The sequence below is a fragment of the Xyrauchen texanus genome, chromosome 30 (genome assembly GCF_025860055.1).
Source record: "Xyrauchen texanus isolate HMW12.3.18 chromosome 30, RBS_HiC_50CHRs, whole genome shotgun sequence".
Taxonomy (NCBI): Eukaryota; Metazoa; Chordata; class Actinopteri; order Cypriniformes; family Catostomidae; genus Xyrauchen; species Xyrauchen texanus.
Window position 1 is genome coordinate 1570936 of NC_068305.1, and position 27661 is coordinate 1598596.

Consider the following 27661-nt stretch of genomic DNA (forward strand, 5'->3'; position numbering starts at 1 on the left):
GAGTCCAATTCACAAGCTCTTGATTCAACACTAATTTCGATTAGATTCGACATTGATTCACATGGGTATATTTCAGCAATGATGTCCATTTTGCTTACATATAAAAAATACATTCTCTCAGCTAATACTGCTCGTACAGGAGATCTTCTAACTATGTACATCATTATGAAATGATCAATTATACACATTATATTTACTATCAGTTGTTCATCACTTTGGTCACATTTTAGTTTTTTAAAGATGCACAAATTCCATGTATTCCATCTTAAAATTGCATATATACAGTATAATGCAGTAAACGATACCACTTTTCTCTTCCAATCTGACACCAGTGATGTTGAGTTTGTAGAAAAGATGTTTTCTCTGCAAACTTGTTTCAACTTGTATCTGGACTTTAAAGGATTCAGATCTCTTTTTTTTTTTGTTCATTTTAGTTGTAAGACATCAGTCTACTCATTCACTTCTCCTATTTTTTGGAATCAATTCAACTTAAATATTGGTGTGATTTGTAAAGTATTTTTATTATTATTATTATTATTGACTTTTGTAATCGTATAATACAAGAGTAATGTATTTCAGTCGTGCATCTTTTAAATCCCTCTGGCTTTTATTTTGACGGTCGGAACACTCCAGGAAGTCCTGTATGTGTCTGTATTTGGGCTAGTTCACGGTAGTTTAATTAGCTTCTTATTCAAATTCTGGTAAATGCTCCTCAGGTGCTTTTCTTAATGCATATTATAAGTGAAGCAAACTATTGCTGCGCATACATACTATATATTTACTCATTAAAGGGATAGTTCACCCAAAAAAATGTATTCTCATAATTTACTCTCCCTCATGCCATCCCAGATGTGTATGACTTTCTTTCTTCTGCAGAACACAAATGAAGACTTTTATAAGAATGTTTCAGCTCTGTAGGTCCAAACTGATCATGTGAATGAGTGCCAACATTTTGAAGCTACAAAATCCACATAAAGGCAACATTAAAGTAATCCATGTCTTCGGAAGTGATATGATAGGTGTGGGTGAGAAACAGATGTTTTCCTTTTTTGGTGATTCAAATTCTCCGTGCATATCACCACCTACTGGGCGGGGAGGAAACTTTATGATAAAAAAGGACTTCAATTTGTATCTGTTTCTCACCCACACCTGTCATATCACTTCTGAAGATCTAGACTAACCACTGGAGTCTTTTGGATTACTTTTATATTCCCTTTATTTGGTTTTTGGTGCTTCAAAGTCTGGTCACCATACACTTGTGTTGTGAGGACCAACAGAGCAGAAATATTCTTCTAAAATCTTCATTTGTGTTCTGCAGAAGAAAGAAAGTCAGACACATCTGGAATATCATGAGGGTGAGTAAATGATGAGAGAATTTTCATTTTTGGCTGAACTATCCCTTTAAACATCCTTTTGCATTTCACAAAGCTATCATACGTCTGTAAGCGGCTTTGAATAAAATGCACGAGTCACATGGACTATTTTAATGGTGCTGTTATGTTTCTTTTATGTTATTTTTGGAGCTTGACAGTAACAAACATGTCTAACACAGTATCGGATTTGGATTGCACTCATCGGATTGTAAACAATCACGTTTATTGTTTACAAGCATAAATTGTACTATTTAAATTGATCTTTAAGAATAAAATTAGTTCAGCGAGTGTCTCACAGAAGTATTTCAGCTGAGAGTCGAATGGCGTGTGAAAGATCCATCTTGGGATTTTCAGCATTTCAGAAAATGCATATTTTTACCAACCCAGTCTACATGATAAGTACATGTTTGCAGCGGTGTGATTGCACAGTAGCTTGTAAAGCACGTGTGTACTGGTGAAAAGGCGTCTGGACGCAGTGTGTTGCGGAGAGATGTCCACCTCTCATGAGATCACACACGGAATCTAACATGATCTTCAGCTGAGCTTTATCTGCAACACATCATGTAACATCATCACATGTTTTATGGTAATTTCCTGCCAATATCTGCTTTATATGACTTGCAATACTGCAGTGCAAAGGCAAAATGCTGAAACTATATGTCCAAATTAAGTTCTCAGTGAAATCATGTCTGCACAGATGCAGAGAAAACAGAGAGACTATTTACAACCAACATCTAATCGGACAATAATAAAAACAAACAAATTTGAAGCCATTTTTTCTCAGTTTAGTTTCAGATGTAGTTACTGAATTTTGCCATTGTAGTGCAGAATAGCATTTAAAATTTTCTTTGCTTGTTTACCGGTCCTGTGGTTTCTTTTCCACTGGGTCAGCCAGAAGCCCTTTAGAGTGACATTTTGGAATATAAAGGATTTCTGCATGAGAGGACATTTAAATTTAGGAATTTAAATGTTTCGTTTTTTCTTAAGGCAGAAATAATAGCAAGTATTTGCAAAGTCAGATAAACTCACAGCAGGAATCTGCAGGGGTCTTTTGGCCATGCCTCCATATGTCACCATTGTGCCTCCAGAACTGATAGTAGAACAGGACAGCGGTCAGCCAAAATAATCTTATTGGTAACACTTTAGAATCCTGTATCTTACTTAATGCATAACTAATAAGGAATTACTGCAGAACTAATAGGTCATTCTTCATTCACACTTAAGTCACTACTATTAACTACTAAGGAAGATGTGTTAACTAATCAGTTTGTAATAGCATTTTATAGTTGTGTTAAGTAACAATTAGCTAATCAATAACTATTGAATTCAGTCATGCCTCCTGATGAACTACTTTTAATGATCTAATAATTCAGCTTCAGGAGAAATAACTATTGAGTAACTACTAATGAACAGTCGATTAATTACAATGACAATAATATCATAACAATTAGCCATTACAATATTCAGGTTGTGGCCCTTTCTTCTTCCTTACTTCTAATGTTATTATTACTATGGAAATGCAGTACGCATTTCGTGGAATTACTACACTCCCAAAATGAGTCATTACAGCAAATGTAGTAGTTTTGGCTTGTATTTAGTTAACACATCTTCCTTAGTAGTTAATAGTAGTGACTTAAGTGTGAATGAAGAATGACCTATTAGTTCTGCAGTAATTCCTTATTAGTTATGCGTTAAGTAAGATACAGTATTCTAAAGTGTTACCCTTTTATTGTAAATAGATAAATAAAAGGAATAGATCATCTGAAAATGAAAATTCTGTCATCGTTTACTCACCATCATGTCATTTCCAGCCTGTATGACTTTCTTTCAGGGAACACAAAAGAAGTTTAAAATAATGCACATGATGCACTTTTTCGTACATAAAAGAAGTCTATATGACTTGTGCACTATATTTCAGTTCTTCTATAGCCAAACGATAGCTTTATGTGAGGAAAAGAACAATACTTGTTGTTAACTGGTGAAAATCATACCCTCCGTCGCAGCTCTGAAATCTCATTGGTACCTCCATGTATTTAAACCTTGTGAGACCCCGCGTCCACATATGTGGACATTACGTTTTTGCTTCGCTATAGGTTATAGGTTATATAGCGAAGCAAAAACGTAATGTCCACGTATGCTTAATTTTTTTTGTTGCTTAAAACCAACTGATCTCAGTTCAGGAGACCCTATGGCTGTCATTAAAGTGTTAAACATTCAGCACACCAAGCCATGTGACAAAACAACATTGTGCCAATCTCAGCCGAGTTTGTCTTTCAGAGAAACGACTATAAAACTACATCTGGTAAGAAACCAACTAAAGTTTTCACATTAAAACCTTTTGGAGTCAAAAGATTAGAGTCTCTAGTTTCATCCGATATGCCATTTTAAAAACTGCATCGATATATTGTGAAACAGCATGCTGTTAAACAGCTGAAAATCTTCAAAATTTCTTAATTTGTTACTAACACAGAGATAAAGAAGTGCAAACACCAAAGAAAAAAAGACAATCATGTTTCACACTTATTATGAAATAAATACACAAAGCTGTGGGATCAACACAACACAACAGGCTAAAGCTCTATGTCTTACCAAGCTATGCTTCAAATTTGCTAAAATGAGCAAAAATTTGCTTTCTGTAAGCCTTTATTTAAGTGTTTGGCTGGGTGCCTTTCAGAATGGCCAGCGTCGTCATGGCAACCTAGCGCACACGTTTGAATCTTCCAATGAGAAGTGATCTCACTTATGAAATGACACGATCATTTATGTGAACTATTACCACCCACATATTGCCGTATTTGTAATTTCATTGGTTACATGTCTTCATAAATTATAACCATCTAGAGTGCTATTGGTAGATTTTTCTGTTCCATCAGGAAGACTCGCAAACTTGATGAGATTTATTTGATGAAAATAAAACAGGAATGTAATATCTCTTTTTTGCGTAAGCCCCGTCTGGCGGTCCGAAGAAGTTGTAATCGGAACCGTCACCGGCGAGGAGCCTACCCCGTTCGGGACAGGACTCAACTGGTGGTGGTGGAGGTTGCCGTGTTAGCACACTGAAACAACAATGCTCCCATTGTGAGCAGACTCTTAAAGCAATGGCTAAAATGTGATTGGCTAGGAGTTACCTAATGGTGCCATGATGTACAGCTGCTAGTCTTCCTGCTTGAACTACGCTGCGCTTACATTTCTCATGCGCTATTTTGTAAAACTATGAAGCCAGTTGTATTTAGCAAACATCAGGGGTGTGATACTTCTGTTCCAGACACTCAACTAAACACATTTATATGGCTTGTTTTATCGAATGGCACGTTAGACGTGCATAGTTTGTCAAATAAAAAGGATGACATGATCGTGTTTACCAATTTCATGATGTAAACAATGGAAGTTCTGTGTATTTTTTTTGTATTTTAAGTTTGTGTGTTTTGGGGCAAAGATTCACTATGGATGTCATGTAATGGACTATTGCAGTCAAAACAGACGAATGGCATCCTTGTTGGAAGGTACGGACAAGGTGGCGGATTTTGTTCTCTTATGGGAAGGAAACGCTGCTTTGTTTGCAAATAGTTTTTGCAACATTCCAATTTTGTGCAGAAATGAAATTCGGAACTTGAATGGAAACATATCTAGTTATGTCAAATCTGATGCGACGTGTCTTCACGTGCCATATTTGAATATGCATCATCAGAGCAACAATGGAGAGAAAGATTATGAGTGAATAATGACTTGAGTTCAGTCTGTTACACACAAAGCTATCGTATGACCTCAGAGACATATACATGAGTCACATGGACTAAATTAATTCTATTTTATTTATTTATTTTTTCCCTTTTAGGAGCTTGACAGCATCTCATCACTGTTTGCTGAAAATAAGTCATAAGAGTCATGCGGGTGAGTAAATGATGACAGAATTTAAAACTTTTAAAATATGCAACATACTCAAGATTAGATAACACTAGTCCTCCACTTAAGCCCCCAACACAGTTCAAACCCAGTTTAGGTTGAGGGACCTCCTGTGAAACAAAAAGTGTTTTAAATGAAGTGCTCCGAGTGTTGCATTTATTACTGTTGTGACAGAGTTTAAGCAATCCTGTAGGGAACTGCTGCTTTCACTGTGATGTGGTTTGCTAAAAAACAGAATCCCCCACCTCAAAGATCTGATGAAGCCCTGATGACATCACTTCTTCTTCAGTGATGACATAATCAGCTCCCAGTGACCGAAGCTCCTCAATCAACACTGCACAGTTTGGCCTGAATTAAATAAATACATTAAATATCAATAATATATATATATCTTTTCTTTTTTTTAATGGATGTATTGTCTGCTTTAAATAGCCATTAACAATTAAATTACATTTACATTTCTGCATTTGGCAGAAGCTTTTATCCAAAGCGACTTACAGTGCAGTTATTACAGGGACAATCCCCCCAGAGCAACCTGGAGTTAAGTGTCTTGCTCAAGGACACAACAGTGGCATCTTGGTGGTGCTGGGGCTTGAACCCCCGACCTTCAGGTCAGTAACCCTGAGCCTCAATCGGATGGTGTTATGGATTCAGCAGGATTTATTATTCTAATCTTATCTATAAATCTATGTGAATGATCTGTATTAGTCTTATGACAACATTATGAAGAGTTTGTGTTAGTATTAGTTACTGTTTATAGTGATATTGCATCATGTATCCTTAATGTAATTGGCATGCACAGCTTATAACACTGTGATATTTATCAGTGCCGTGCATTACCCATGGTGCTTATTGCTTGTGTTATAAAGCTTTATAAAGGTGTTATGTACCTGTCTCTGATGATGTTGATTGTTTTCAGGCCCAGTGCTGCAGCGATCTGAATCACAGCCTGTCCAACTGAACTGTTAGAGCCGTTCTGCATCACTGTACATCCTACAGATAAGAGATTTAACAAAGCACAGTTATTCTAGTTTTGAATTTGTCTTTCAGATTAGTGCAGATTCATTTGTTTTCAATCTGTGACTGTTAGTTTAGTTTTTTCAGCATATTTAGTTCCTATTTTAGGTTCATATACCCTAAAGTATTCATTAACTAAAATCATATAATTATTATATCATATTTAACAGCATTATATTTCTCAGGGCCATTCAGTGGCATTTTCATGTTTAATAAAGACAGGTCGTAAAGGTTTCAGATTTTGTTACAGTTTATATTGTATATTTTCATTTCTATTAATTTTTTTAATTTTTGAATTTATTTATTATTTAGTTAATATTTAGTTTATGTTTGTGTGTTTTTTTTAATTCACAGAAATGTTTTTTTTTTTTTATCATTTTACAAGAACAATGATTACTTTTTGTTGATTGTGAAAAAAGTATTGTAATAAAAATAGAAATTGTGAAATAAAATGAAACATGTATGATTGTTATTACCAGGGCTGAGTGTTTGAAAGTCATGCAGCATTCTGTACGCAGTGCAGGGGTTCACGAAAACTGTGGAGGCCCCCAGCAGTGAGATGTCTTTAGATACAGAGATCAGATCATCCTCTTTACACACTGCACCTGTCCTCCATGTACCTGAAACACACACACGCACGCACGCACGCACGCACGCACGCACGCACGCACGCACGCACGCACACACACACACACACACACACACACACACACACACACACCACACACACCACACACACTGCTGCTAATGTACTCTAAACACATGGCTTTAGTAATGTAACTACATGATCTGATACGTCACTATAATGACATGATTTGTCTTGACCCCGTAATCATATAGATGGTTTTCATTTTCAACATGATCAGACTTATATAATTAACAATGGTAAAGAGAAAAGTGTTTAAAAAAGTCCTGTTACCTTTTCCTATTTAAACCCTATTTTTTATTATGTTCCTGGTCTTTTGGACAATTTGGTGCATATTATTTCAAAGGCTGACATCACCTAGCCCTCTTATATTTCAACCCCTCCCCTCCAAACATCTGACCACTATTCAAGATCAAGCCAGTTCACAATTGATAAAATCATCGAGAATCCTTTTTTACTTAAAAATATGCTCATCACAGAAGTACACTGGTGAAGAATACTGTTTCCTGTTGACTTGATTTTCTGATGTTGACTGAATATAGTTTTTCCTTACCAAAGCCAGCATCTATTGGCACGACCCAGTCACCAGGCCTCAGCGTTGTGACATCACTGCCCACCTCTACCACCTCTGCCACACCCTCATTTCCCCCCACTGCAGGGAGGGGACACAAGATCGGGTATGTACCTATGGAGACATAATTCACTGTAGTCAGTTCACAGTGTTTAGTTTCAATCACTCAACAGAGTAAAATAGAATAGAATGGAGTAAAACAGTGTAGAAAAAATATTATATAATAGAACCAAACAGAGTAGAGTCGAATAAAATGGAATGGAATAACATGGAAAATAATTACAAATAATAAGAACATAACAGAAAAGAGCAGAATAGAACCAAACAGCATAGAACAGGATATAATGGAATAGATTAAAAAAAGGTCAGAATAGAGTAGAACAGGATAGATTGAATCAAATAGAGAACCAAGTATAAATTAATGGTTTAAAATTGTGTAGAATTGAATAAAAAAGAACACATTAGAATTAAATAGAATAGAAGAATATAATGGAGTAGAATAATGTACAAAAAGTAGAATAGAACAAAACAAAGCAAAATGGAATACAGCAGAATAGAACAGGATGAAATAGAATGGAACAGAGAATAACAGGATAGAATAGAATAGTTTAGAAAAGAACAGAATAAAATCCAACAGAGTAGAATAGAATACTGTAGAATTTCAGGGTTGTTCAATAAAAGAATAAATGATTTAATGCAATAGTTCACTCAAAAATGAGAATTGCTTGAGCGGATGTCAAGTTTCTCAATTAATTCAAATTTGTCCGTTTCCTCAAAAGAAGCTATTGTGTGATTTCAGAAGATATAGAGCACAAATTACATGGACTAGTTTTATTATTTTATTTTTGTCATGGTCATTTTTCCCCATTCACATATGGAAAAGAGTGGTGTGGTTATTTTTCCAAAAATTGTGTTCTGTGCAAAAAATAAATCATAAAGGTTTTGAGCAACATGAAGAATGACAGAATTCAGATTTTTGGGTGAAACATTCCTTTAAGTAGCACTGTACTGTGGAAGAATATGAACAGATAGCGCTGTATGTGTGATGATTTCACCCTGGATCATGTTGATGTCTGCAGGATTGATTGGTGCTGCCAGCATGCGCACCCTCACACCACCATCTCCCACTGGAGGCATCAGCACCTGTTCCATCCTACAAACACGTCAGGACAATAAGCATCAAGCGGACACGTGAGACTCATTGAAGAACTTTGTTTTTGAGCTTTACTCTTCAGCTCCAGTTGTATCTTCATTAACTTTCTAGAAGTTTATGTTCATTTTGGACAGACGTTCATCAGTGAGTGTCTCCTGAGCTCTGAAACAGCAATATATTCCTCTGGGCCGTTTCCATTCATTCAAAGTACGTGCTGAGGTATTGCTGTTGTAGTCTATTATTAATTCATCCCCAAAATTACATCCCATTTACATCTCAAATGAAGCATCACTCTGCTGTGTTCATCATTTAGCAAAGTTGAAGAAACTCCTTAATATGAAGTAACGTGACAGATGAAGTCAAGAATAAAGAAAATGAAATGTTCATACCTCACTGTGTTAATATCATGTGAGTGTTCTCTGTAAACTAAAGCTGAGCAGTGGTGAATCATTCTCCAGATTCGAGAGCATCTCTTCTGTCGTTCCATCAGTTGTGTGATCCCGGCATGAGCGGCCCTGTGCAGCACACATCTGATGACCATGACTGCTTCTCTTCAACATCTACAGCCTGCTCAACAAAACGTGTACTTCCTTCAACGCGTTCACTGTTACAATCCTGACTGTGTGTGATGAGGAAACAGTTCGTCTCTCTTCAGTTTTTATCGCTGAACAAACATTCTCTCTTCCTGAATGTCAAAGATGTAAGAACTCATTGATCAGACCAGCAGTGAAACTCTGTGTGGCACGTTAGGCTTCTTTGTATTTCTGCTTTCAATCTGTTGAACAGGAAACCACGCTCCGCTAACAGATTTGTACATTTCTAGGGCTGAGTGGGTCTAGCTGTCACACTTCTTACTCCAGTGAATATTTTATTATTTTTAAGTCAATTCCTGTAGAAGCGCATACATTAAAGTCTCAACTACAAAAAATTGCTGTGAACATTTCCACTGTTATTGCCTAGGAAATCAAGGTTCAGTTCATTGACCATTTATAAAAACTTGCCCCAATAGCAGGAAATCAGACTAAAAGTATTGACCCTAGTACTCATTCTGTTTATGAACACACTACCTCAATATCAGTGATTATTATTATAGTATATAGGGAACATACTGTAACACAGGTGTATCTGAGCAGAAATGTTTTTTACACACTACTTGTAATCACTCCATGCAAAAATACACACCAGGACTTGATGAATGACGGATGACATGAATGTGTATTAAATGCATCTCCTGTGGCATCGAGACTCAGCTGACTTGATTCTTCAAGTGTGCCTTAATCTTTTAAGTTGCCTTCACACCGCAGTTTAATAGGGCACAAATCTGATATTTTGGGCTCAGCAAAAACCACACGGAATCTGTTTTAAATCAGATCTGAGACACTTTAGTATGTCTGTTTTTGTTTGTGTTGGTCTCATGACAAGTTGCACTGTAATTAGTATGAGAGAAACTGTACAAAAACATATGACTTTTACTGTCATAGTAAGCAACCAACGAACAAGGTTAAAATAAAATACCCCCTAACATAAGCCTAAACCTCACTATAAAGTCTAACCCCCAGCTTAAGCCCTAAACTTAACAATGATTTTAACCCTTTACAACCTGAAGGCATTTTTTAAAGATTTAATGCTTAAATGGCATATCCTAAAGAGCTTATAACTCTATAATAGCAAAGAGGTCCAGGGCGTGCTGTGTGACTCCAGCCTGATCTCCTAAGCAACCAAACTGGTCCGGTTGCTTGGGAGGGTAGAATCACATGGGGTAACCTCCTCGTGATCGCTATAATGTGGTTCTCACTCGCGGTGGGGCGTGTGATGAGTTGAACATGGATGCCGCGGAGAATAGCGTGAAGCCTCCCCATGTGCTAGGTCTCCACGGTAACGTACTCAACAAGCCACATAAGATGCGCGGATTGACGGTCTCAGACTTGGAGGCAACTAAGATTCGTCCTCCACCACCCTGATTGGGGTGAGTAACTGCGCCACCATGAGGACCTACTAAGTATAGTGGAATTGGGCATTCCAAATTGGGGAGAAAAAGATAAAAATAACAAAGAGGGTCATCTGCATGAGTTTTATAGAAAACCTTTCAAAATTTGAAGAAAATATATTATGAGCAAGCTTGGAGACTATACTGACAAACCACAGAAGAAATTTTTTTTTTCGTTATTATTCATTTTTGACATTATACCTTTCAAACAGAAAAAAATGGAAGGTCATCAAATCAACTTGTGTTGTTCTCCAACATGTCAACTATACAATTTTTTTTTGTTGATATTACAAAGCAATCCAAAGTTATAGCATATGGAAACACGTAGGCTCTTGTGCCCTTTTATTGATCAAAAGTTCCCAAAAACCTCTCCAAACAGGTATTCAGGTCTTTTTGAACATTAAAACAGAATAACTGAAAACTATAAAAAATACTTCACATTGATCACATTGCCTTCTTATTCCATCACTCTGAAAACCATGCACAGTCTGTGTATGTGCGCTCTTGTTCTGCTTCCTGTTTGCAAAGATGGACTCAAACTCTCTCTAGAGATCCAATGAGAATGACGTGAAGGATCATGTTTTAGTGAATCGATACCAGAGAAACCATCACTATCGAGATGTCATTATCGTTACAGTCAGGTCTCCTAAGCAACCAAATTGGCCCGGTTGCTAAGGAGGGTAGAGTCACATGGGGTAACCTCCTCGTGGTGGTGATTAGTAGTTCTCGCTCTCAATGGGGCGTGTGGTGAGTTGTGTGTGGATTGCGGAGAGTAGCATGAGCCTCCACATGCTGTGAGTCTCTGCTGTGTCACGCACAACGAGTCACATGATAAAATGCACAGATTGACGGTCTCAGACACGGAGGCAACTGAGACTTGTGCTCCGCCACCTGGATTGAGGTGAGTAACCGCGCCACCACAAGGACCTGCTAAGTAGTGGGAATTGGGCATTCCAGATTGGGGAGAAAATGGTGCCATGGGCAGATTTTTATTCCAGGACATGTGATAAATATTTTAACACAGTTTGAAGACATTTCAACAGTAAAAGTGACCCAATTGAAAAATCATCCAAGTATAGAAATCAAATAATACATTTATTTTCAGTGGATTAGCACCAAGCTGCTCCAATGAAAACTATGACACCACGGCAACAAAGTTTGATTGACATACCGGGTCATTGGTGTCAGCAGAGGCAGAGCGGATGTCTGGGCTCGCTGCCTCGGACTTCTTGCTGTCCACAATGGTGGTGTTTCAGCTTGTGGGTAGAGACAGTGTGCCACTGTCCATCACAAAGCCCCACCTCCTGATCCCGCTCATATACACTTACATTTATGCATTTGGCAGAGGCTTTTATCCTAAGCGACTTACAGAGCCCTTATTACAGGGACAATCCCCCCAGAGCAACCTGGAGTTAAGTGCCTTGCTCAAGGACACAATGGTGGTGGCTGTGGGGTTTGAACCAGTGTACTTCTGATTACAAGATTACCAGTGCTTAGACCACTACACCACCACCACTCCATTATACTGCTGTGAAGTAGCCGACTCCATTATCAGCATGGAATAAAAGCTAAAAAGCATACACACAAACATTTAGAGAAACATACATAGGCCTAACATCTTTTTCACTATTCAAAGATACAAACACATCTTCACGTTCATCAATGTTTTCCTTTCAATTTACTTCTAAGCCCATGTTCAAAAGTTAGTGTACTTGTTAACCAAGTGGACAAAAGTATCAGTGAAGAGCATGAAATATGAGACAAAACAAAGAAAATTCAAGAAATCACATTTTATTGGCCGTCATTTCCAATCACAATGTCATATTGACAAATTAAGCAAAAAGAGTGAAAATATGATTTAATTGTGTATATTTAGGAAGCATAAATGTTAAAATGTGAAGACAAAAGAGTCAGTTTATTTAAAACAACATTACAAATTTAATTTCCATCAGCGTCATTTCCAGAACAGTATTCTATGAAACACAATATAGAATTTGAGATGTGCTGGAAATGACTCTGTGCTGGGAATTTTCATGCATGTACACGGTACTGTACATACACACTTGGACATTGGACACATAATAATGGCCAATGATGCTGAACAGAATGCACTGCTCTGCCCGGAGCTCCAGATCCACAGATACGTCATTACCGACTCAATACAGCGCTTCTGTACACCAAACACACACAGCCCACAGGGACTGCGTCTGGAGGCCTGGGAGTGGGCAGAGTCGTGGAAGGCAGATCCGTGGAAGACTCGGGAGGTGGAGCACTGGAAGGCTCTGGGGGCTGAGCCATGGAAGACTCGGGAGGCGGAGCACTGGAATGCTTTGGGGGCTGAGCCCTGGAAGGCTCATTTCAATCTGGATTTAGGCCTCATCACAGTACAGAGACTGCACTTATCAGAGTTACAAATGACTTGCTCTTATCATCTGATCGCGGCAGCATTTCTCTTCTAGTGCTTTTAGATCTTAGTGCTGCATTCGACACGATAGATCACGACATTCTCTTGAATAGGCTGGAGAATTATGTTGGAATTTGTGGAGTGGCATTAGCATGGTTTAGGTCATATTTAGCAGACCGTTACCACTTTGTCTATGTAAATGAGGAATTGTCAAACCAAACAAAAGTAAAATATGGAGTGCCACAGGGATCAGTTTTAGGGCCTCTGCTTTTCTCCATGTATATGCTTCCCCTGGGAGATATTATCAGGAATCGTGGAATAAGTTTCCACTGCTATGCTGACGATACACAACTTTATATTTCTTCAAAACCTGATGAGATTTCACAATTATCAAAATTAACAGAGTGTATCAATGAAATAAAAGATTGGATGGCCAGAAATTTCCTTCTACTCAATTCTGACAAAACAGAGGTTCTAATTATTGGACCAAAAAGCTCTAAAAATAAGCCACTAAAATATAATTTGACTCTAGATGGATGTACCGTTACATCATCTTCAACAGCAAAGAACTTAGGTGTTATATTTGATACAAATCTGTCCTTTGAAAATCAAATTACAAATGTTTGTAGAACAGCATTCTTCCACCTAAGAAATATTGCTAAATTAAGGCATATGCTCTCGGTTGCTGATGCCGAAAAACTAATTCATGCGTTCATGACCTCAAGACTAGATTATTGTAATGCATTACTGGGAGGATGTCCAGCAAGATCAATAAATAAACTTCAATTGGTTCAAAATGCAGCAGCCAGAGTGCTGACGAGAACCAAGAAATATGATCATATTAGCCCCATTTTATCATCGCTACATTGGCTACCTGTTAAATTTCAGTATTGATTTTAAAATTCTGTTATCTACGTACAAAGCTTTGAATGGTCTAGCTCTGCAGTACTTAAGTGATCTTCTAACACGCTATATTCCAACACGTTCATTAAGATCGCAAAATTCTGGCCTATTAATAGTTCCTAGAATATCAAAATCCACAAAAGGAGGAAGATCCTTTTCATATTTGGCTCCTAAACTATGGAATAATCTCCCAAACACTGTTCGAGATGCAGACACACTCTCTCAGTTTAAGTCTAGACTAAAGACTCATCTATTTAGCCAGGCATACACCTAATTTATCCCACACTTAGGCTGCTTTAGTTGAGTCTGCCGGAACTAGAAACATTGAGCATGATCTCAAACTCTGCAATAAATTGAATGGCATCTACGCTTACATCTTTTTATTTGTTTCCCTGTCTCAACCTCGGGACTCCTATCCTGAGGTCACCAGAACCGGCTGGATCCAGCACCATTCCTGCTTCATGTTGGACTCCACTGCTACATGTCGCTGAATGATGATGACTAAATGCGGTCGATTGATGGACTACGATCGTGAAATGGAATGCATAGACTAACTATTGCCCACAAAAGCCTTCGTCGGCCAATTGACAGGGACACTTGCATCTATGTGAACCTCTACAATTAATCTAGATGGACTTCAAAGACTTTGGTCATTAATCTTACAGTTCAAACACAATCGATTTTTACTCACTGACACCTTAACACTTAGTTTAATAATTTTAAAACATGATTTTACCTATACATAATTAATATTTACATTACATTCATAATGTTAGCCAGAGGGAACTGGCCCCCACAGTGAGTCTGGTTTCTCCCAAGGTTATTTTTCTCCATTAATCTACATCTTATGGAGTTTTGTGTTCCTTGCCACAGTCAGCCTATGGCTTGCTCACTGGGGTTATTAACTCTTTCCCGCCAGCGTTTAAAAAAAAAAAGTTGCCAGCCACCGCCAGGGTTTTTGACGATTTTAGCAAAACTTTAATGGCCCATAGAATATTTAATTCCATGAATATATGAAGATGCTATATATCAAAATAAAGATCTGAGCCTCTGCTTTTAGGCAAATAAAAAACGATTTTATTTTATCTTCATTTGTTATTTTTAATGCCATTAAGGCATTAAAGGTAGGCTTTGTCAAAAACAACATTTCGGACAAAAAGCTGAGAAAAAGGCATTTCTATCTACATTTTGAGCTACATTCTCAAAACTCCACTTACGTTTAAGGCGATCGCAGTCTGTTTCTTTGATCAAAGAGTTGCGTACTCTTTCAAAACATGCGTCTGGGTCTTTCTTACCGTATTCCACCTAAAACACGGATACCAGGAAAATTCCGTGTTTGGCGGAAGCTTTTTCATAAAACCGGAAAATTCCGTGTTTGGAAGGGAAAGAGTTAATATAATTATCATTTAATTATTTTTAAACCATTAAAATCAAATTTTGTCTAAATTACACAATGATGATTAATCGACTTTATGGACGTTGCAGTTTTTGTCGTCTGTTAATGCTGATGTTCTGTGAAGCTGCTTTGAAACGATGTGTGTTGTGAAAGGCGCTATACAAATAAAATTGAATTGAATTGAATTGAATTGGAAGGCGGAGCCATGGAAGACTCGGGAGGCGGAGCACTGGAAGGCTCAAGGGGCGGAGCCGTGGGAGGCTCTGGGGCGGTCGAGGCTACAGGCGCTGGCTCTGGGACGGTCGAGGCTACAGGCGCTGGCTCTGGGACGGTGACCGTGGCAGGCGTGGGCTCTGGCTCGCTGACCGTGGCTGCTGACTACAGCAGTGAATCAGCCACAGGAAACAGGATAGGGTGAGTCCCCCCAAAAATTTTTTTTTCCGGAAGTTGAATGGTGTGGAATTACCTTGGAGACTGGGGCCCTGGAAGGCTTGGGGATGTCCACTGTGGGAGGAGATTCAAAGTCCTCATCCTCCACACCCACAGTGAAAGGTGAGCCACTAAGTTTGAGTGACATGTCCACAAAGTTGCACAGCATCCAGTGAGGACCAGCCGGAGGCATCCGCTCCTTCAGCGCACTATTCAGACCAGCTCTGAAGAAATAGACCAGAGAGTGGTCCTCATAGTGCGCCAAATCAGCAAGATGGAGAAACTCACGCACGTGATCCTCGACTGGACGATCTCCTTGTTCAAGGAGGAGTCTCATCGCTGGTATTTCCATAGTATTGGTCAGTCCTTCTGTAAAGTTTGGTGTCACTGGATACAAGAGGACACACAGGAGTAGGAACTTTAAATCCTTTAATCATAGCACTGGAGTTGAGCAAGCACTGGAGTTGAGCAAGCACTGGAGTTGAGCAAGCACTGGAGTTGAGCAAGCACTGGAGTTGAGCAAGCACTGGAGTTGAGCAAGCATGACACATCCAACATAACATTCCAAACATAAAGATTCATTACAATTCAAACATCACAATTCAAGGACTGACCCAGACTGACAAAACTAAAGTGTATATATATACACTTAGGATTAAACGAGGGAATGACACACAGGTGGGGATAATGAAGGAATAATCAGGGCAGTGACTTATGGGAAATGTAGTGAGGCAGAGAACTTCAAAATAAGAGTCCTTGAATAAGGTGCAGACAGACTGTGACACATATATGGGGTTTCACACTTCTCAGCAATGTTGCAGAAGAACCACATTTGGTTCCCAAAAGAACCTTTCAATGAAAGTTTCTTATAGTCTAAAACCTAGTCTAGAACCTTTTTCCAAAACAAAGAACCTTTTGTGCAATCGGAAGATCCCATAGATGTTCAAAGTTCTTCATGGAACCGTATATGCCAATAAAGCACCTTTAGTGTCGTTAGTGTACTCTAACGACACTTTCTGAGGCATTTTTGTTCAATGACTTCTTATCAGCTGGTGTCAAGGTGATTTTTAGTGGATGTATGAAGCCAAATTAAGTTCACACATGTGTCTTAGCAGAGGAACCAGAGGTGCAGTTCAGCACTTTCAACATGAGCCACAAGCATCTGAAGTGGGTCAATAAGAGCGACTCCAGCTGTACAGACAACAAACACACTTACTGACAGCAGACACTCAAAGATGAGAACACGTTCTTACCATCAAACACACTTACTGACAGCAGACACACAAGATGAGGACGCGTTCTTACCATCAAAAACACTTACTGACGGCAGACACACAAGACGAGGATGCGTTCTTACCATCAAACACACTTACTGACGGCAGACACACAAGACGAGGATGCGTTCTTACCATCAAACACACTTACTGACAGCAGACACACAAGACGAGTTCTTACCATCAAACACACTTACTGACAGCAGACACACGAGACAAGGACGTGTTCTTACCATCAAACACACTTACTGACAACAGACACACGAGACGAGGACGTGTTCTTACCATCAAACACACTTACTGACAGTAGACAAACAAGACAAGGATGCGTTCTTACCATCAAACACACTTACTGACAGCAGACACACGAGACGAGTTCTTACCATCAAACACACTTACTGACAGCAGACACACGAGACGACTTCTTACCATCAAACACACTTACTGACAGCAGACACATGAGACGAGGACATGTTCTTACCATCAACCACACTTACTGACAGCAGACACACGAGACGAGGACGCCTTCTTACCATCAAACACACTTACTGACAGTGGACACACACCGGGTGTTCCGCTTGCACCTAGTGCCTTTCACCAAGTTGATCCAGTGCGATTTCACTCCCAGGTTAGCAAATAAGCTCTCGCTTCCTGGATGTTCTTCCTTCCTAGCCTTCTTGCCTGCGAATTCAGCAGAGGAATTTTTGAGCAGACCCACTACGAGCCGCAAGTGCTCTGTTCTGGGGTAGGGCTGCACAGGCTTAATTCCCTCTTCTGGCAACTCCCTGTGATGTATTTTCCGCAGTATAACCCCCTGTCGGCAGACCCGCGTCTCCCTTGAGCAGTCCCTCTGCCCCCTTGTGTCACTACATTCGACCCAATGTCGAGTGAGTGACAAAAGGGGAACGTCATGGTTACTGTTGTAACCTCCGTTCCCTGATGGAGGGAACAAGACTTTCTGTCCCCTTTGCCACAACACTAGACCTACCACTGTAAATGGCTGTACCTTATTCTCGGCTCCTCATCTGACTGACAGACGCACGCCCGCTTCCCGTTATACCCGTATGTCTGGGGGCGGGACATGCAAATTCTGTCTGCCAATTTCTAATTGGCCTTTTCTCAAGTTCAGATGTACGTGAGGCTCTCAAGAACGACCCCTTGTGTCACTACATTTGACACGATGTCTCATTCCCTCCATCAGGGAACGGAGGTTAGAACAGCAACCATGACGTTATGTTCAAAGAATATGGAAATAAACAATACATTGAATTCAAAAGCATACGCATACAACATTCCCACCATGTCCAGAATATCTGATTTCTTTGGGCTGATGGTGTGTTTGGAGTATCGCTCTCGATGGTGAGAACTCCTCTCTTCTTCTCGCTCAACACACAGATCTACACACAGAAAGTGCAGCATTGAACACGTGCTTTCGAGTTTATTTCAAATTCCTTAATTTGATTAACTGGCCATTTTTTGTGTTATCTTTTTGCAACTCTGTAACATGTTTAATAAAACATTTATGGAAAGAAAAATGTAATGGACTGTTTATTTTTTTACAAGACAAACTGAAATGGAGCGATACTACCACAATTTACTTTACTATGTATTATTTTTATAATTAGAATCATTTACAATTTAGGGTTAGTAATGATAAATAATTATTGGTATTAAAATTATTATACTTCATACTATAAAATACAAAAATTGTGCCATTAAACAAATATTTGTTGACCACCAATATGCAAATCGAGAAGGTTCATCAATGAAAAAGCTGTAATGTCTCAGAGGTCAAAGGCCAAAGCTCTGACCGTGTGCCACTGTCCGTTGTTGATGATGCGTGGCACGCTGACCGAGGTGATCCCGCTGCCCAGATCGTAGCTCAGTTGAGCCATTCTCTGCTTCATCTGGATGGTGGTGAAGTCAGCCTGGTTTATTCTGGCCATGTAGAACACCAGACTAGAGTCTGCTTCTGTCCACCTCTCAAACTCGATGATCAACCTGCACATGCACATTCATGTCCATCATATCAAAAACAGAATATCTGATGTCCTTTATTCTAAGGATGAGTAGCAATACATTTGTCTATGTCTCTGTTGACACTGAAATATACAACATTAACATACTGAAGGCATCTAAAACATTAACTCTTTTACGCATGTACTTTACAAACAAATATTAGAAGGATTCGAAGGATTTATAAACATTTTTACATCTCTAAATGTCGGCAAAATGGTATTTATATGTTGTAAGTGTCTATCCAAATATACGGTATGAAAAGTATGTGTACAAATATGAATGAGATCACACTGGTAAGGTAGGGTACGCTACTCTCACCTATTCTTCACCTTTCTGTCATCAAACTCAAAAGCCATGTGACTGTTTCTAGATGGACCAAACTGTTTGGCCAATTACAGGACAACAGGCTCCGCCTTCGCTGCACAGGGAACCTGCCATTGGACAGAGAAGATGCAAATAAAATGCTAAATATTGCATAATTTATGACCCACCAAAACATTGTAAAGATTGTTGGTCACTAAACACAGTACAGAAATGATCAGATGTTTGACTTTTATTTGACAATATAGTCAGTAGATGGAGCCAGAGTAAAGCTAATGGAGGTGTCTTTGGCACAATTTAAAATGAATACGAACGCAGATTGAAATATATTGTATTATTGAGGCTGACGAGTAAAAGCTTGATTTGACAAAACAAAAAGTGACTTTAGATGTCAATATATTGTTGGTCCTGGTTCAATCATCAAAAGCATATGGCATCATGTTGATTACCACAAAAATATATTTGGACTTGTCCCTCCTTTCCTTAAAAAAAAAAAGCACAAATGCGTGTTCCAGAGAGACACTTACAATGGAAGTCAATGGGGTTTAATCTGTAAATGTTAAAATACTCACTCTTTCAAAAGTATAGACATAAACAATATGTGTGCTAACATAATTTTACTGTCATTAAATCACTTACTAACCACATCTGTGGAAAGATATAGACAATTGTATAACTTTATTTCCATGACAACATAATGCAGCAAACCCTAAAACCCTTAAACGACCGTAAAAACTAATATTTAAACAACTTTATAACTCAAATAATACATACGTTTTAACAGAATAATTAATGTAAGTGCTTTTATAAAATTATAAGCTTCAGAAATCTGCCCTAAAAAATGTATAACCACTTACCATTGTAAGTGTCTCTCACTGGAACACACATTTATGTTTTAATTTCGAGTCGGAATACATTTGTGGTAATCAACATTATGCTACAATACAAGTTATTCTCAGTCAACAGCATTTGAACCCGGAGTATTCCTTTAATTGTCATTTTATATACCAATGTGTTTATGTGAGTGAGTGGTGGTGGCGTAGTGTCTAAAGCACAGGGCTGTTAATCAGAAGGTCGCAGGTTCTAACCCCACGGCCACCACCATTGTGTCCTTGAGTAAGGCACTTAACTCCAGGTTGCTCCGGGGGGATTGTCCCTGTAATAAGTGTACTGTAAGTCGCTTTGGATAAAAGCGTCTGCCAAATGCATAAATGTAAATGTGAGTCAGACTTTTGGAGAGTTTCACTAGTAGACATAAGCGTCACGTTTTTAGGACACAGTGTCTAGTAAACAGTCATTAAAATGTTGAAATGGTGTCTGGAGATTTCTGAATTCTGTTGTGTTTTGTCCAGCTGTCAAGAACGCGTCCTGTGTGAACGGATCTGATTTTGTGTCTGCGCTGCTTGTGAGGTTTGTTGAGGTGTGCTTACTGCCCCCTGCTGAAGCGCCTTTCAAGCTTTAATTGCTCAGATGGTGGAAAATAAGTACTTTTATTACAGAATTTACCTGAGGGTGTGTTTGTGCATGTGCTAGTGTGTGTAAAGTAGTTAATACTGCCGATTCTTTGACAGTGGTGGGCGTGTCTGGGATGGGTATGACCTCAGTGAGGGGCGTGGCCTGAGAGCAGCAGAGTGACATTAGCACAGAGATAGACGATGAAGCCGTATAAAGACATCAGAGCTTTACAAACATCACACAAACTACTGAGAAATATAGTGTCAATCATAATCAGAGCATGAAAGGATTATAGCATACTAAATAAAAATACAGTAAAAGTAAAATTTTATATTTCTCAAAATGTTTGAATATTTGGTTAATGTCTGGTCTGTTACAGGTTTGTAATTCTGCAAAAAAATTTTTTACTAAAATGTATGGATTTAGTCAACTGACTGAAATGAATGAATATGACCCCTGACAAAAATTTTGAATTCACCACAAATTCGCCACTGATCATTTTCACATGCAAATGAGCTTTGCGGCAAACTTGCTGCAAATTGCCATTGTTGCCAAAGGTTTGCCGGAGGTTCATCACTACCGGTGAGGAGCTGCAAACTTCTGGCAAACATCTGTGGCGAATCAAAAGCACATTTGCATGTGAAAATAACGAGCAGCAAATTTGCATCAAGTTTGTGGCTAGTTTAGATTTTTTTGTAAGGGACATGATGAAATTTGACTTAATTCAAAGGACATTTTCATCAAAAGATAAAACATTATGACTAAAATAAAACACTGGCTGTCCATTCTGTAACCTCAAATCACAAGCTCTCATTGAAAATGAATGACCTCCCATAACTTAGTCACTACAAATAGCTGTCGATGTGAATGCACCTTAAGATGGTAGACAGAACTGAGGATTTATGCAGATTATGAATTAGTTTTTATTCAGTAACGAAAAGTATCAATAGGAAATAGTTCATTATTTTACCCAAATACTGTATGTTTTCAATGTTTTAATGCTTTTAGTGTAGGATCATTAGCCTAGCCACAGTCTAGCATCAGAATGTTGACTCTCTTGTGTGGATCACGACAGGAGTGCTATTTGCTTACCACAAGACAGTGGCTATTAACGAAATTGCTGCATATGAAGTGCATCTCAAATCAGATACTTATGAGGTTCCATTTGGGTCAGGATGCTGTTAATGTCGAAATTTGCTTATCTTGGCAACACAGCGAATCAGCTAACTACATTTTGAGACATTATGTGTGTGTGTGCACATCTTATGAGTTGCTTATGTAAGAAAGTGTTTGTCAAGAGCAGGTAGCTGTAATGGAATTAAATAAATAAATTTTGTACCTGTGTCAATAAATTTTCAGGACAGTAGAAACAAACCAGAATCCTATTTTTACATGCAGTGATCTCAAAAAGTATTTAGGCTCTTAAGGAAACAAGGCGCTATCTGCAAACAAATGTTTCTAGAGCTTTTCTCAGAACTATCTTTTTTCGCTCAGTGACATTTAATCAGCTGGTGTCAAGGCGATTTTTAGTGGATGTATTTCACACAGGTGTCCTAGAAGAGTAACCGCTGGTGAAGTTCAGCATATAAACTGTCCAAGCTCTTTTTGTCTTCATATTGAACAGTATCGTTTTAGCATTTGAAACCTAAGAAACATATTTTGGTGAAATGTTTTACTTGAAAAATGTGCTTGTGCTATATTTCTTTAAAAAGAGAGACTTCGGTCTCCAAACACTTTTTGAGGCTGCAGTGCATGAGACAGCATGGTGAAGGAGAGATTGGCAGGCATGCTAATGTTGTTAGCGTTAGCTCTGTTAGACTCAGCTGAAGCTGCCAAACAGAATCTGTGATAAAAGAGGCAATCAGTACATAAACTACTGCAGCACAGCTAGAATAGATCTCTCTCTCTATCAATCTCTCTATAACTCTTGCCTTCACCTCATCTTTGAAGCTAATGGCCTGGAAAACTGCTCCATCTTTTACCGCAGCCCTTAATGTGCTCTCTTTTTCTCTCACTTCCTCTATCCTCTGTTCTCTCTGTCCTTCACTCCATTTTCTCTTCTCCACTTTCTGGACCTACTGTAATTTAGTCATTAGTTTTGTCCTAAACAGTATATGAGATTCAAATTAGCACGTGCCAAAATGAAAAAATACGTATAAAGTAAATCTGCATAATAATGTCAAAGGTTTTTTGGGTGGTGTGCTATTGTGCATGCTTTTCTCGCCTGATATTGCCCACAACCCCTTTGTGCAACAGAAGTTTGTGATGATTCTCTTTCTAATGTTTCAGTGGTGCAAAAGTGCATAGAAATAGGAGGCCAAAGCTCACAGAACATAAATGTATTAACCTCCATCTTAAACCAGCCAAAAATTGTTTTAGGTATATTAGACCAGCCAGTCTATTTATCTGGTTTTATAGTGATTTTGAGCATTTGTCAGCAGGTCAGGCTGGAAGACAAGCTGGTTGAACAACTAAACCACCTGAACACCAGTTTGACCAGCCTGGTAAACCAGCTAGACCATTTTAAATCAGCCAAGACCAGCAAAGAATCTTTCAGTTGGGCTAAAAGTGAGGAAAAGCTATATGAATGTAATGAATGTCTTATCCTACAGACCAGCTTAAGATGGTTTGATGGTCAGGCTGGAAGACCAGCTTGTTGAACAGATAAACACCAGCTTGGCTAGGCTGGGGGACAAGCTAGAGTAGACCATTTTAAACCAGCAAAGTATCTTAAGCTGGTTTAAGATGCTTCTCAGCATGTCTTAAAGTGAAGTACAAATTATTCTGAAAGTAAAGAATACCTTATCCTGCTGAAAAAACATCTTAAACCAGCCTAATATGGCTTGATGGTCTTAGCTTGTCTACAAACCTGGTCAGGCAGTCAGCTGATCACATATGTGAGCAGGTCAGGTTGGAAGACCAACTGGATGACCAACTAAACACCAGCTTGGCTAAGCTGGGAGACAAGCTAGATCCTCTTAAACCAGCTAAGACCAGAAAACTATTTTAGGCTGGTTTAAGATGCCTTTCAGCAGGTCTAAAAGTGGGTGAAACTTAATTTGAAAGTTTTGAATGTCTTACCCTGCTGAAAAAAAAATATGAGGATGGATTGACGGTCTTATCTGGTCTACTAGCCTAGTCAGGCTGTCAGCCAGGCTGAACAGCTAAACCAGCTGAACACCAGCTTGGTTAGGCTGGGAGATAAGCTGGTGTTCAGCTGATTTATTTGGTTGGGCAGCTGGTCTCCCAGCCTGACTAACTGACATGTGCTTTGATTTCAAACTAGACCAGCCTGAATAGTGGAAGCCACCTGTGAGCAGCAAACAACCTTGCCTGGTCTGAGCTGTTCATTTCAGTCGGGTACACACCCACCCACCCAGTATATACTTTTATATGCATAGTATAAGAACAGAATCAGATTGGGACACAGCCTGTGTTAAACTACAGGTGTTAGGTGGCACTCTCTACCCACAATGCCCCAGCCAGGACGTACAGTGAGGGGTGGCTTAGCTGGTTCTGGTATGAGCACTGGTTTGGGGGAAGGCTCTTCCTCCTCCTCTTCTTCAGGAATCTGATCTGGGGGAGGGGGCGGAGCCAAGTCAGGGCACTGACCAATCTATGCATTCTCAAAGGCGACGGATTGGGAGAAATCTACGTGAGGGAATGATGACATACCGCGACTCCAATCAGGTGAATAATGAACACAGTTATGAGCAAGGACAGACTCATTTAAAATAGTCTGGTAGAGGGCAATGGGTTTCACTCTAGTGGAAAAGATACACAGCCCACTGACAGAGATTCATGCTCCTCATTAAGAGTTAGAAAAACTGATTATTAATGCCATACAGTGTTTAGCTTATGACTGCAACTCAAAACTGCACTGGAAGGAAAAGAAGACCTTTAATATTGCGCCACAGGAGGCTTGGAGAAAAATGGGTCAATGTTTACACCAGTCGCTGGTGTTTAATCCACTGGAAGTGTCAGTGTGGTACAATGGAGTTGTGACATATTACAGTGAATAGTGTTCTGGTGGTGTGGACATTTTTCTTCAGCACTTAAAGGTGACTTTTAATCGCTTATAAGCGTTGCTAGCATCTTTTCCATAAGCTTTATGTTTGACTGAGAGGTCACTTGCCAAGACAGAACAAAACTTGATTAACGAACCAAGAGGATGCATAAGGAATGCTAAACCAATGCTTAAATAATTATAATTTTTCAACATCTGATACTAGTAGCATTACAAAATCGTTTTCAAAACGTTTTTAAATCTTCTCTTCAGACTATATCTAAGCCATTCTAAGTGCTTTATGAGGATGCCGTAGGAGAATCTTTTTAAAGAAAAGTTAAAATTTACAATATAACCAACATGGTCTCATAGTACTATTCTTAGATTTTTGCACAATGATTTTATTGCAGCAGATTTGGTGAAATAAACACTAGAGGCGCTACAACAACAATGACTTCTATACACTTTCACACAAATCACAAGTAAAATGACAGATTATCAGTTCATAAACACTTACTTTTCACACTGTTCTTCACACAATGCTATCTTATGACATCTAAACACTGACTCATATTAACATTTGCATTACATACACCGATCAGCCACAACATTAAAACCACCAGCCTAATATTGTGTATGTCCCCCTCGTGCCGCCAAAACAGCGCCAACAAATGTACAGAGCGGTTATTTGAGTTACTATAGACTTTGTCAGTTCAAACCAGTCTGACCATTCTCTGTTGACCTCTCTCATCAACAATCTCATCAATCTCTCATGGCACCATTCTGAGTAAATTCTAGAGACTGTTGTGTGTGAAAATCCCAGAAATACTCAAACCACACCGTCAGGCACCAACAAACATTTTTGTTGATGTAAACATTAACTGAAGCTCCTGACCTGTATCTACATGATATATGCACTGGTGCCACATGATTGGCTGATTAGATAATCGCATGGATGATTATTGGTGCCAGACGGGCTGGTTTGAGTATTTCTGGGATTTTCACACACAACAGTCCCTAGAATTTACTCAGAAAGGTGCCAAAAACAAAAATAATCCAGTGAGCTGCAGTTCTGTGGATGGAAATATTTTGTTGATGAGAGAGCTCAACAGAGAATGGTCAGACTGGTTAGAACTGATAAAGTCTACAGTAACTCAGATAACCGCTCTGTACAATTGTGCTGAGAAGAATATAATCTCTGAATACTATTCTGAGATGCGGGTTGACACTATTTTGGCTACACAATATTAGGCAGGTGGTTTTTATGTTGTGGCTGATCAGTGTAATCAAACACATTTACAAGCTTGTTAGGGTGTGATCAAATTGTGTGGTAGCTCGACTGATAAAGCGTTGCACTTGTGATCTAAAGGAGCGGGGTCCTGAAGAGCATGCAAGTCCACACATGAACCCAAAGTGTCATAGTGTCACAATTCCCTTGTTGTCTGCCCTGGGTTTCACTTGTCCTTGTTAAAAAAACTACACTTCCCATGATCCCCGGCCCTCATCACTGCCAGCCCTGTGTCATTGTGCTCACCTGATTGTAGTTTGTCATCATCATGTCTCCAAGTGTATATAAACCCTTTTTGTTCTCCATTCCCTTGTCGATCGTCGATGTATATGGATGCTTGTTTTCGTGTTTCTTTATGTTTATCCTGCCAGTTCCCATTGTATGTTTTCTGTGTTTTTGTTGTGTTTCCCCATTGCGGGTGTTTCCTTTGTTTTGGTTTTGTTTGTTTAGTTTTCAACCCTTTCAATAAAGCTAACCCTGCACTTAGATCCTTGCCCCTCGTCTGCCTTCCTGCTCATCATAACAGAACGATCGACCAAAATGGATCTAGCAGGGTTCCTCAAAGAGCTGACGGAGGCGGACTTGTCGGTCCGGGAATTCTCGCACTTCTTTGCCAGCGTGGCCAGTTACACCGGCTGGGATGACCATACCTTGAAGGTGGCGTACCGGTTCGGTGTACCCAAACACCGGTGGTGGGAACTGCCGGAGACCGGAGACTGCACCTGGCGGGAGTATGTGGGACTCATCGTGGAGGAGTTCGCTGCCGGGGAGCCACCTCTCCTGATCCCGGCTCCCGCCTCTGGGCTTTCCTCGCCAGCCACGGTGAGTGAGCCAACCCCCACGCCTGCCGTGGTCAACGAACCAGCGCTGCCAACTTCATCCGCCCGGAGGAGGAGGAGGACGGACTCTGCTCTCCAGCCTCCGCCAAACACGGCCAACTAGCCAATGCCTGCAGCCCCGAACATCAGTGAGCCAGCGTCTGTAGCCTCGAACGTCAGTGAGCCAGCGCCTGTAGCCTCGAACGTCAGTGAGCCAGCGCCTGTAGCCTCGAACGTCAGTGAGCCAGGGCCTGTAGCCTCGAACGTCAGTGAGCCAGCGCCTGTAGCCTCGAACGTCAGTGAGCCAGCGCCTGTAGCCTCGAACGTCAGTGAGCCAGCGCCTGTAGCCTCGAACGTCAGTGAGCCAGCGCCTGTAGCCTCGAACGTCAGTGAGCAAGCGCCTGTAGCCTCGAACGTCAGTGAGCCAGCGATCTGTAGCCTCGACCGTCCTAGAGCCAGCGCCTGTAGCCATGACCGTCCAAGAGCCAGCGCATCTCGAGCCTTCCAGGGCTCCGCCTCCCGAGCCTTCTAGGGTTCCGCCTCTCGAGCCTTCCAGGTCTTCGCTTCTAGAGCCTCCTACGGCGCCATCTCCCTCGGCTCCGCCTCCAGAGCCTCCTACGGTGCCATCTCCCTCGGCTCCGCCTCCAGAGCCTCCTACGGCTCTGCCTCCAGAGCCTTCCAGGTCTTCACCTCCAGAG

The 27661-nt window shown here is 39.9% G+C and overlaps 1 protein-coding gene and 1 pseudogene across 1 annotated transcript; both read right to left on the reverse strand.

Annotated features, from left to right (window-relative positions):
* Nucleotides 1–1761: 1761 nt before the first annotated feature.
* LOC127624289 (enoyl-[acyl-carrier-protein] reductase, mitochondrial-like) lies at nucleotides 1762–9171 on the reverse strand. The gene is made up of 10 exons (XM_052099050.1): nucleotides 9053–9171; nucleotides 8566–8663; nucleotides 7493–7624; nucleotides 6770–6913; nucleotides 6167–6269; nucleotides 5522–5624; nucleotides 5313–5386; nucleotides 2403–2463; nucleotides 2234–2306; nucleotides 1762–1922 (listed from the first exon to the last, which is right to left on the reverse strand). Exons 1-10 carry the CDS (start codon nucleotides 9148–9150, stop codon nucleotides 1762–1764), a joined length of 1047 nt encoding a protein of 348 aa, XP_051955010.1. The 5' UTR covers nucleotides 9151–9171.
* Nucleotides 9172–16102: 6931 nt separating this feature from the next.
* LOC127623567 (laminin subunit alpha-2-like) overlaps nucleotides 16103–27661 on the reverse strand; it is a 241100-nt pseudogene continuing 229541 nt past the window's right edge.

Excerpts from the sequence above, each read along its gene's own strand:
- LOC127624289 (XM_052099050.1), bottom strand. The coding sequence starts at position 9,150 with ATGGAACGACAGAAGAGATGCTCTCGAATCTGGAGAATGATTCACCAC. Across the intron at positions 6,270-6,769 it reads CTTTCAAACACTCAGCCCTG|GATGTACAGTGATGCAGAAC; the intron begins GTAATAACAATC and ends TCTTATCTGTAG. Across the intron at positions 2,464-5,312 it reads CTAGTGTTATCTAATCTTGA|TTCTGGAGGCACAATGGTGA; the intron begins GTATGTTGCATA and ends TTCTACTATCAG.